Here is an 11397-nt window from a genome sequence, read left to right on the forward strand (position 1 = left end):
AAAAAAAAAAAAAAAAAAGAAGAAAATCCAGAGTGAATAGTAATACCTCACAGATCACCCAGAAGGGGAGGAAGTTGGGCAACATTGATGCAAATAGTGACTCAGAAAGATGATATAATCCTGGGACATGGAAGAGGAGAGGGGAGTGTGAAGGTGGAGGGTGGAGCTTAGAAAAATAAAACAGTGGTGTTGGGGAAGTAGAAATGGGGGAGCAAGACAAGCATGTGAGACGGGGCCTCTATTATGTCAAATCTGAAGTCAGCATAGTTTAAAATGTGATGTCCCAGGCCGGGCTCTGTGGCTCAGCCTGTAATCCCGTGCTTTTGAGACCCACCCGGGCAACTTGGTGAGACCTCATCTCTACAATAAATCAAAAATTAGCCGGGCATGGTAGTACGCACCTGTAACTCCGGCTACTTGGAAGGCTAAGGCGGAGGGATCGCCGGAGCCCAGCGGGTTGAGGCTGCGGTAGCCAGGAGCATGCCACTGCACTCCAGTCTGGGCGACGGAGTGAGACTCCAACTCAAAAAAAAAAAAAAAAAAATGTGATGCCCCTTCGTCTTCCTATTCTCCATGAATGGCCTCCTTCTTAATGCTTCCCCTCCCTTCATAATCTTCCTCCTCTATCAAAACCTGCTCTCAGTAAAGAAGTAGTCAACTCAACGTATGTATAAAATTATTTAAAACCATTAAGCCTTCAAAAGTTAACACAGATATAGAAAACTACGCAAAGAAAACATATAGCTCAATAAATTATAAAGTGAAGACCCTTGTTAGCACTCAGGACTAGACATAAACTTGGCCAGCTATTCCAGAAGCCAGCTATGTGTCCCATCTCATCATAATTCCTCCCTTCTCCCCAAAATAACCACTATCTTGACTTTTGTGGTAATCACTTAGGAGGATTTTATTTTAATGGGACTAAAAAGTGTGTAGCTATAAATAATCGCTAATGGTAGACTATTAGGCAGTTGAGGGGTGTTTGGGGAAATGAGAGGTAGCCAGATCTCAGCACACTTGAAAACACATCATTTCGTGCAATTCCCTCTGTGTCTATGATTAAGATAGCACCTCACTGGAAAAGGGTCCCACAAAATTCCAAGTACAGGGCTGTACCCTATGCCCTCAGCTGACTTACAGTCCACTGGTCCAGAAAGACCCATACCCCACAGTCTTCCCAAAGCAGAGCAAAAGTGATCCCAACTCACAGTGCTTGTGAGCATGCAAGGGGCTGGTTGTCTCTGCTGCTGACATTTGTAAGTCCAGGACATTACCTAAACTTCCCTGGGCTGTGTTTTCGCACTGTGAAGTATAGAGTCATCATAAAGTAGTCCCCTATTTCTCTCCTAATTTGAACCCTTTTTGTAGTCCCCGATTTCTCTCCTAATTTGAACCCTTTTCCCCAGTCTTGGCTTCTTTAGCTTCCTGTCCATTCACCCTTGTAAGGTGCTCATTACTTTCCTTTGCTAGTGTGTTTCCAGTCTTGTGCTTCTCTCTTTGATCTGGATTCTTACACACTATGAGGCTGCTTCATCTCTACATACACTATTATAAACATGTGCGTGTGTCCTGAAGGTGCTGCCTTTATTCTGAGGGCTATGACCCGTGGCCTGGAGGTCCTGAACAAATGCTCATGGAAGGAATGGGTATTAAAGAACAAATGAATTGTCTCACACATTGATATGTGCATTCTTTCAATATTTAGCAAGTGCCTAAAATATACATAGATACAAACCCATCTGTCCCTCTACACTGTATCATTCCTTTCCTCCCTTTCTCCTGTCTTCTTCCTTTCCCATCTATTTCTTTCTTTCCCTGTGTGACAGTGCTAGACTGAGTGCCCTGCAAGGCCCTGAGGACTCAGGGACACAGGAGGAGGCCAGTGGAAACTGACGCTGTGGAAAGCAGCCAGAAGAAATAAGGACAAAGACAGCCGCATTACATGCAGAGACGGACCAGAATGAAAAGCGGTGATTCACAGAGCACTGCAACTCAGACAATCCTTGGGTTTCACTTTGAGAGCTGCAGTGGGATTGGGGTCAATGAGGGCTGGCATCAAGATGAAGAACAGCCAAGCTCCTCCTCCCTGGAGACATGGTGCCCTTAATCCTTTTCTCCCCTCCCACCCCCACTACTCCCTCACGTTGGACCAGTGTCCTGGGCCTTTAAGAGTTGGATGGGCTGGACTGAGAAGAGAGCCCACACCTCTCCCCACCCTACTCCTTCTCTCCGGCTATAACTCTGCCAGTCACAGCAGCAAGCGGCAGTAGCAGAGGGAAGGAGGAAAGCGAGAGCAAAAAGGAGCCAAGGAGAAAAGGAGCCAGGCTGAGCTTCCTCATCCCACAGTGGAAGGCATCGCAGAGCTCGGGAGGCATAGCTCGCAGACAGAGGACTGCCACTCTATCCTGCCCACGGTAAGGGCCTGGAGGCTCTGACTAGCCTCTGCTCAAGCTCTGTCTTGCCTACCTTAACTCTGCCCTCCAGATGCCTATCCACCCTGATTAAAAGCAGCTCTACAGGGCTCCCACCTCCTGATTCTCTCTAGCTTGCCCTCTTTGATTCTTGCAGTTTTTCTTTTGGCTGTGTCAGTCGCCCCTTTATATGAGGAACCTCTTAGCTACGCAGGGCCAGGAGTGCTGACCCTAGCCACCCCTCAGAAGAGAGCCCCACCCCCAATAAGGGAAGGGAGAGAATTGGAGTAGCCAAGCTTTATCACAGACTCATTAGCAAATTGTTGAGGGCTGCAAAATGAGGGTTGGCCAAGACTAGTGGGGAGTCAAAAACCCCTGGTAACAGGGAGAGAGTTATGAGAGTTCCTTGGAAAGAGTTGGGTTTGAATTTTATTCCTTGTTCTCTGCCTGCATAATGGGCCAGAGTAGTTTCTAGGTGCACCAGAGTGTTGTGCTGGGAGGAAAACTTGCTTCTAGTTCTGCCTCTGCCCATAACTAGCTGTGGGACCTCTAACCATAGCTTCCTGATCTGTGACTGGAGAGAGTTTAGGGGTTTCCAGACTTGCCTGTGTACCAGGTGTGCTTGTTAAAATAAATATATTCTCATCCTTGGAAACTCTAGATTTTGGGTGGGGCTAAGGAATCCCTATTTTAAGACACTCTCTAGGAGATACCAGTGTAGCTAGGAACCTCTGGATTAGATGTGCTATATAAGAGCCTTCAAGCTCTGACACTCTGGGGGCTGTGGCCTGTGACCAGAGCCATTCTGTTGTCTTTATATGAACCAGATTAGGCATAATTCTTCTCAGAAGCAAAGGAATAGACTAAATGTTTCTCTCCTTCCTGCTCCTCAGAGAGACCTGAAACATCCCGAGTCCCTCTGTAATCCATTGGTGCCACCGGCAACTCTGTCAAAGTGCATCTCCAGGTGACATGAAGCCACTTGGAGGTTGAGGACCAAATCTTGTTCTGCAGCCCTGGGCTATTTTCCCATCTGTATTAGAGAGTAAATTATCATCTGGGCTCGGTGGCTCAGCCTGTAATCCCGTGCTTTGGGAGGCCGAAGTGAGTGAATTTCCTGAGCCCGCGGGTTTGAGACCCGCCTGGGCAACTTGGTGAGACCTCAACTCTACAGTACATCAAAAAAATTAGCTGGGCGTGGTAGCGCGCGCCTGTAGTTCCAGCTACTTGGAAGGCTGAGGCAGAAAGGATCACCGGAGCCCAGCGGATCGAGGCTGCGGTGGCCGGGAGCGGCTACTGCACTGCAGTCTGGGTGACGGAGTGAGACTCCAACTCAAAAAAAAAAGAGAGGAAATTATCTGTATCCTCGAAGATCTCCATATATGTGTCTAGGAGTTAATATTTAAGACTCAGTCTCTCTTATCTCAGGCATTATCCTGAGTGCCCTTTCCAGAGCTCTCACTCCCAAGCCCTTTGTTCTTTCTTTCCTCACTGCACCTGCATCAGCTGTGACCATCCTTCCAATCCTATCTTTAACACCAAGACCTAGAACACCTAGGTTCTAACTCACATTCTCTGGGCAGCTTGTTTAGTCAGTCTCCTAGTTTACAGGGAAAAGTGAGACTGAGTAGAGGGATATGCTACTGAGTGTCCAAACCCAAGTGTTCTCCCTCCTGGACCGTGGTCTCAAAATCCTCAAAGGAGATAAGAATCAGAGCTGTTGAGAATAAGTGGAGTCAAAAGAGGAAACCTACAGGAAGAGGTGTTGGGGAGAAAGGGTGAGAAGAGGAGAGATTGACACAAGTGAGCAAACAGAAAGAGGTCGGGAGAGAGAAGACCGAGCCGGGGGACAGGGAAAAGAACCAGGTCAGTCATAGGATGGGGAAAGAAAGAAAGTGCGAAAAAGGAAAAAAAAGGCTATTCAGTGGACTACAGAGGGAAGAGGGAATAGAAAATGATGGAGGGGAGAGAAAAAACATAATTGTCCCACATTGATTCCTAGCCCTGCTCCAACCTACTTCTTAGAGAAGGCCCTTGCGAAGAGCAAAGTCATGGTCAAATCCTTGAGTTGGTTGTATTTCCAGTTGTAGTCCCTGGGTTCTAGTTCCAGTTCTATCACTCATTAGATGACTCTGGCAGTTCACTCATTCATTCATTCATTCATTCTTTCTTTTTTTTTATTTTTTTTTAGTCCGAGTCTCACTCTGCCACCCAGGCTGGAGTGCAGTGGTACATCATGGCCACCTCGGCCTTGACCTGCTGGTCTCAGATTATCCTTCTGCCTTAGCCTTCCAAGTAGCTGGAACTACAGGCGCGTGCCACCATGCCCGGCTAATTTTTTGATTTTTTGAGTAGATGAGGTCTCGCCAAGTTGCCCAGGCTGATCTCTAATCCTTGAACTCAGGCAATCCTCTCACCTCTGCCTCCCAAAGTGCTGAGATTACGGGTGTGAGCAACCGCACCCAATTAGTTCACCCATTCTTTCTAGTCCTCAGGATCCTTCTCTATAAAATGAAGCCCTGCTCTGACATTCTGTGGCTCCCTGAGTTGAAACTGGCATCCTTATGACCACATGTTACTTGGAAACAAGTTTAAAATAGGGATTCATGAATGAGAGCATCACTGGACGAGCAAGACTAAGCCTTTGGGTTAGAGGAATTAGAAAAAGGAGGAAAAAATAATTTTCTAAGGCTGATTTGTGATGGAGATATCTCCAGAATGGGATGTTCAGGCACTTGGGCTCTGTTCTCAGGCTTCCCATGTTTCAAGACAACATTGTGACATTCCTGGACACAGGTATTAGGGAAGGTAATTCCATCTTCTTGTCGGCCCAAAGTCCACTCCAGAGTCCCTGTGCCACAGAGGTGGAGCTAAGGTTCAAAGAAAAGATAAGGCAGAATTTTGGCAAGGGAGATTAGACTTCAGCCCCAGGCCAGCCTCACTCTCCTGGAGTCTGAGGACCTAAGAAATTTAAGAGAGACCTGTTACCTTCTACTTCAGTCTTCATATAGCTTCTGTAAACCTCAGATTCCAAACTGTGCATCCCTACCCAGAAAAGCAGTGATGCTTTTCTGTCTCTCAGGAATACATTGGATCTCTTCTTCCCTCTGTATGGTCTTCCCCTAGGCACACTTATTCAGCCCAAGCCAGCAATATACTTTCTTCCTGGAACTGTTTCCTGAGAGACTACTTCCCAACCTTGGCTTCTTACTCTGGATACCTACACATTGTTACCCATTTAGAAAGACTTCTCAGCTGGGTGTGGTGGTTTACACCTATAATCCCAGCACCTTGGGAGGTCGAGGTGAGAGGATTGCCTGAGCCCACGGGTTCAAGACCTGTCAGGGCAACTTGGTGAGACCTCATCTCTACAATACATTAAAAAAATTAGCCGGGCATGGTGGCCCGTGCCTGTAGTTCCAGCTACTTGGAAGGTTGAGGTGGAAGGATCACCTGAGCCCAGCAGGTTGAGGCTGTGGTGGCCCTGGGCGTGCCACTGCACTCCAGCCTGGGTGACAGAGTGAGACTCCAACCTCCCCCCCCCCAAAAAAAATAGAAAGGCTTCTCAGCTGGGCACAGTGACTCACATCTGTAATCCCAGCACTCTAGGAGGTGGAGACGAGAGGATTGCCTGAGCCCAGGGACTCGAGACCAGCCTGGGCAACTTGGCAAGACCCCATCTCTGTGATAAATAAAAAAATAGCTGGGCATGGTGGTGCATGCCTCTAGTTCCAGCTGCTTGGAAGGCTGAGGTGGAAGGATCGCCTGAGACTAGCAGGTCAAGGCTGCAGTGGCTGTGAGCGTGCCACTGCACTCCAGCCTGGATGACAGAGTGAGACTCTGATTCAAAAAAGAACAGAAAGAAAGAAAGCCTTCTCTAGTTCCTGTAGTCAGGGAAGCTATATATCCAGTGACCTCCCTACATGCTTTCTCAAGACTTAGTCACTCCTGGGTGACTTTATTGGGTCCTTCCCATCAAAGAGAGAGGGAGCACTAATATGCTGTGTGACCTCAGACAAGTCACATCACATTTCTGGACTTCTTGTTTTTCATCTATAAAATATAGTGAGTTGAACTGCAAAATGTTTTAATGGTACACTAATTGAATGATTGCTTTACAGATTCTTTTTAAGTTTTTTTTTTAGAAATTTAAACTTTTTAGGGTGAGTGCAGTGGCTTACGCCTGTAATCCCAGCACTTTGGGAGGTAGAGGCAAGAAGTTTGCCTGAGTCCAGGGGTTCGAGATCAGCCTGGGCAACTTGGCAAGACCTTGTCTCTACAATAAATCAAAAAATTAGCCAGGCATGGTAGCATGTGCCTGTAGTTCCAGCTACTTGGAAGGATGAGGCAGAAGGATCACCTGAGCCCAGCAGGTGGAGGCTGTGTGGCCGTAAGTGTGCCACTGCACTCCAGCCTGGGAGACAGAGTGAGATTCTGACTCAAAAAAAAATTTTTTTAACATTTTAAATTAAGGAGCATAACATATTTTTCAAGTAGTGATACCCTACCTTGAAAGAAGTAACATGTTTCTATTCAAGTATAGCTTCTTTGCTTATATAAAAGCATAGAAGTTTATGTTTCATGAGCTTTATTAATTTCAGCGTGATCTGGGCAAGAGTTGAGTACTTCTAGGGCCAGATGCAATGACTCATGCCTGTTATCCTAGCAATTTGGGAGGCCAAGGTGGGAGGATTGCTTGAGCTCAGGAGTTCAAGACCAGCCTGGACAAAACAACGAGGCCATATCTCTACAAAAATAAAAATTAAAAAGTCAAGTATTTCCTAGTGGCAGAGCTAGAATCAGTGTGGCTATATCAGATCTTCTAGTTCTTTTCAAAGAAGTTTGTTGTCAGCTATTAGGACAACTTAACCAGGTCCTAAATTGGACAGCATGTATCTCAAAGGTGTTGCACATTTTTTAGTAGGTAAAGGAAATTTGAAAATGCAGTTCTGCCGGGCTTGGTGGCTCAGCCTATAATCCCATGCTTTGGGAGGCTGAGGTGAGTGGATTGCCTGAGCCCGCTGGTTCGAGACCCGCCTGGGCAACTTGGTGAGACCTCATCTCTACCATAAATCAAAAAATTAGCTGGGCGTGGTAGCACACGTCTGTAGTTCCAGCCACTTGGAAGGCTAGGCGGAAGGATCTCCAGAGCCCAGTAGGTCGAGGCTGCAGTGGCCGGGAGCGGCCACTGCACTCCAGTCTGAGTGACAGAGTGAGACTCCAACTCAAAAAAAAAAAAAAGAAAATGCACCTCTGAGGCTTTTTCGTAAGTGCTATGAAAAAGTGTGAAATATGCCTTACCACCTGACAGTAGAAGAAGACAACTAAGTGTAAAAGAGGAAAAAAGAAATACTCTGCTGTAGTCCTGCAGGAGCTGAACAGTCTACATGGGAGTGTGGAGAGGGTTCCCAGAGTAGGGAAGCTGGGATGATTCCACATGGAAAAGAGTAGTCTAGAGTGTGAAGAGGTTCCAGGTTCTGAAAGGGAGAGGCCAGCAAGATGATGGTTTCTAATAATGAGAGGATGGAGAGTCAACAAAGTGTGGCATGAGGTTACCTAGTAGATTGTAGGGTATTGGGTAGCAAGGAGGTGTTTTGCAGACACTTTGACTTAGCCCTGTTTGGAGATAGCAATGGAAAACAATGGAGGCTCTGGGATCAGACATAATCTGGGTTTAAATTCTGATCCTTATGTAATTTGAGGCAGGCTTCTTAGTTTATCTAAGCCTCGGTGTCACCAAACTCAAATTAGGAAAGTAAAAATAGCGGCAGACTACATAAATGAAGTGCCTGACACATAGTAGGCACTCCGGAAACGCTCGTTTCCTTTTCTTCCTCCTTTGATCTCCAAGATTCACTCAAAACCCTTTGCTCCTCCTTGCTCCTTTAGGTGACTCTGTTGCCAGCTGGTGGAGCAGTGAGTAATGGCATCCCTGTTGCAAGACCGTGAGTACTCCTGCAGGAGGAGGGGTTTGGGGGACAGCCCAGGGAAGGGAAGGGGGCTGGACCCCTGTTCCAGAGCTCTTTCTGGGCATTCTACCTGCCCTGCTGGCTACCTAGCCCCTGCTTTTCCTGGGCCAGGATTGACCACCGATCAGGACTTGCTGCTGATGCAGGAAGGCATGCTGATGCGCAAGGTGAGGTCCAAAAGCTGGAAGAAGCTGAGATACTTCAGACTTCAGAACGACGGCATGACAGTCTGGCATGCACGGCAGGCCAGGAGCAGTGCCAAGCCCAGCTGTGAGTGGCCTGGATAGCTAGGGGTGGGCACATGGGTGAATAGGACCCTGAGGAGTCCGGCAGCCTGAGGGCAGGGGAGGGACCAGGGCCTTACCAGAGTGTGTCTTTGTGCTGTCCTATTTGTGGCTATGTCTGAGCCTGAGGTCATAACAGTTTGCCTCTTAAAGCTCTCAAGAGGATTAAATTAGTTACTGCATATAAAGGGCCGAGAAAAGTCCTGGCACATAGTAAGGCTCAATAAATCATAGGTCATATCTTGTTGTTACTATTATTATATTAAGACCATGATCTCAGGTGTTAGCCTGCCTGAATTAAAGTCCTGGCTCTGCCACATTCTAGCTGATTGGCTTTGGACAAGTTATTTCGTAATTAAACTAAGCTTCAGTTTAGTTGTAAAATGGTGATTAAACAATATCTGCCTAGTAGGTTACAAGGACTAAATGAATTAGTATGTAAAACAGTTATCATGGGATCTAATTCCAGGATGCATTTAATAAATTCTTAGCAGCTGGGCTCGGTGGCTCAGCCTGTAATCCCGCGCCTTTGGGAGGCTGAGGTGAGTGGATTGCCTGAGCCCACGGGTTCGAGACCCGCCTGGACAGCGAGACCTCATCTCTACAATAAATCAAAAAATCAGCCGGGCATGGTAGCGCATGCTTGTAATTCTGGCTACTCGGAAGGCTGAGGCGGAAGGATCGCTGGAGCCCAGTAGGTCGAGGCTGCGGTGGCCGGGAGCGGCCACTGCACTCCAGTCTGGGCGACAGAGTGAGACTCCAACTCAGGGAAAAAAAAAAATTCTTAGCCATTATGAGAAAATTTTTTAATCTCAGAAATGCATCATAACAGTGTATATTCTATTGGCCAAAATCTTTATGACACCTCTAAAAACTTGATCACAGGACACATCTAAGAGAGTCGCTTTAGAGACATAATTAAAGCTCATAATCCATACCACATCCGGCTCAGGTAAGGAGGTAGAAGAATTTCTCTGGCTCCCTTTTAGACATCTGGAAAGAAAAAGCCCTCAAACCTGGAATGAGAGAACTGAACTTGGGCATATAATGCTTTGGTGTAACTGCTTCTGCCCTTCAAATGTGTTTCCATTTGTCATCCCCATCAGTTCTTCTATAATCGCCATCAGGACTGGCATGGAAAGGGACCATTCATTATTTCAGATGAGGACACTAAGGGGTAAAGATATTTTGCTCTGTGTCATGCTGCCAGCTGGGGCTGAAACCAGGTCTTGCCACTCCCAGCACAGGCCCCTTGCCATCGCCATGCTGCCTTTGAAAACACCAATGGCTAAAAACAAAAACAAAACAAAACAAACAAACAAATGAGCCGGGCGTGGTAGCACGCGCCTGTAGTTCCAGCTACTTGGAAGGCTGAGGCGGAAGGATCACCAGAGCTCAGCAGGTCAAGGCTGCGGTGGCCGGAAGCGGCCACTGCACTCCAGTCTGGGTGACAGAGTGAGACTCCAACTCAAAAAAAAAAACAAAACAAAAATGAAAACACCAATGGCTCGTGTGGATCTCAGGATCTCTGTGCTAACACTTTTTTTGGATTCAGCTGGGGCTCCTCCTTTCTGTGGCTTCATGGAGAAGGGGGTCCTTAGCTCCTGCAATTTGTTGGACTCCCTTCCTCAGTGCTTCCACCTGCTTCTTCTTTGGCAGTCTCAATCTCTGATGTGGAGACAGTGCGTAAGGGCCATGATTCTGAGTTGCTGCGCAGCCTGGCAGAGGAATTCCCCCTGGAGCAGGGCTTCACCATTGTCTTCCATGGCCGCAGCTCCAACCTGGACTTGGTGGCCAACAGTGTTGAGGAGGCCCAGATCTGGATGCGAGGCCTCCAACTGTTGGTGGACCTTGTTACCAGCATGGACGAACAGGAGCGGCTGGACCAGTATCGGCAGGATAGAGTCAGGATGGGGCTGGGGGATTCACTGAAGGAGTCGGATGCTACAGGTCTAGGGAAGGTGGGAGAGGGTGCTGGACTAGGGAAGCCCAAGGGTCCAGGTAGTATGGGCAGGGACAAGTTCAGGCCAATGTGAGGATGAGGACACTGAGGGAGAAATGGGTGCTAGGATAGCAAAGGAATAACAAGGCAGGGTTTGGGCATGAATCATGAGCCTCAGGATTGGAGGAAAAGACAGCGAGACACAGAGGAGCAAGAAAGGTGCTGTCCCTGAGAGCTGAACAGAAGATCCCAAAAGCATTAACTACCATAGGGGTGGGAAGCAATCTCTTTAAAGTGTTAAGCAGAATGCATCAGGCACTGTGCCAGGCCGTAGGGGTACAAAGATTAATAAGATTCAAACATTGCCTCGGCTAGTAGAAAGTATGGAATTTGTGTAAATAATCTAAATGCCATAGAAGTGTTATGGTACTTAGCGGGTGTTCAAAGGAGGATATTTAATTAATTCTACCTGAGAGAGTTCTGAAAAAGCTTCAGGGAAGAAATAGCATGAGAGCTGAACCTTGAAAATGTGTAGAAGCCGGACTCGGTGGCTCAGCCTGTAATCCCGCGCCTTTGGGAGGCTGAGGTGAGTGGATTGCCTGAGCCCGCGGGTTCGAGACCCGCCTGGGCAACTTGGTGAGACCTCATCTCTATAATAAATCAAAAAATTAGCCGGGCGTGGTAGCGCGCGCCTGTAGTTCCAGCTACTTGGAAGGCTGAGGCGGAAGGATCGCCGGAGCCCAGCAGGTCAAGGCTGCGGTGGCCGGGAGCGGCCACTGCACTCCAGTCTG

The 11397-nt window shown here is 47.6% G+C and overlaps 1 protein-coding gene across 1 annotated transcript in view; it reads left to right on the forward strand.

Moving 5' to 3' along the window:
* The first annotated feature begins 2109 nt into the window (after positions 1-2109).
* PLCD4 (phospholipase C delta 4) overlaps positions 2110-11397 on the forward strand; it is a 34096-nt gene continuing 24808 nt past the window's right edge. Inside the window, exons 1-4 of the mRNA XM_008058851.1 lie at positions 2110-2414; positions 8301-8356; positions 8492-8650; positions 10324-10552. Coding sequence (XP_008057042.1) covers positions 8335-8356; positions 8492-8650; positions 10324-10552 — 410 coding nt within the window. The 5' untranslated portion in view covers positions 2110-2414; positions 8301-8334. The remainder of the gene's footprint in view (positions 2415-8300; positions 8357-8491; positions 8651-10323; positions 10553-11397) is intronic.

This window comes from Carlito syrichta, unplaced genomic scaffold (assembly GCF_000164805.1).
Source record: "Carlito syrichta isolate Samal-C Ts95f unplaced genomic scaffold, Tarsius_syrichta-2.0.1 Scaffold303646, whole genome shotgun sequence".
Classification (NCBI taxonomy): Eukaryota; Metazoa; Chordata; class Mammalia; order Primates; family Tarsiidae; genus Carlito; species Carlito syrichta.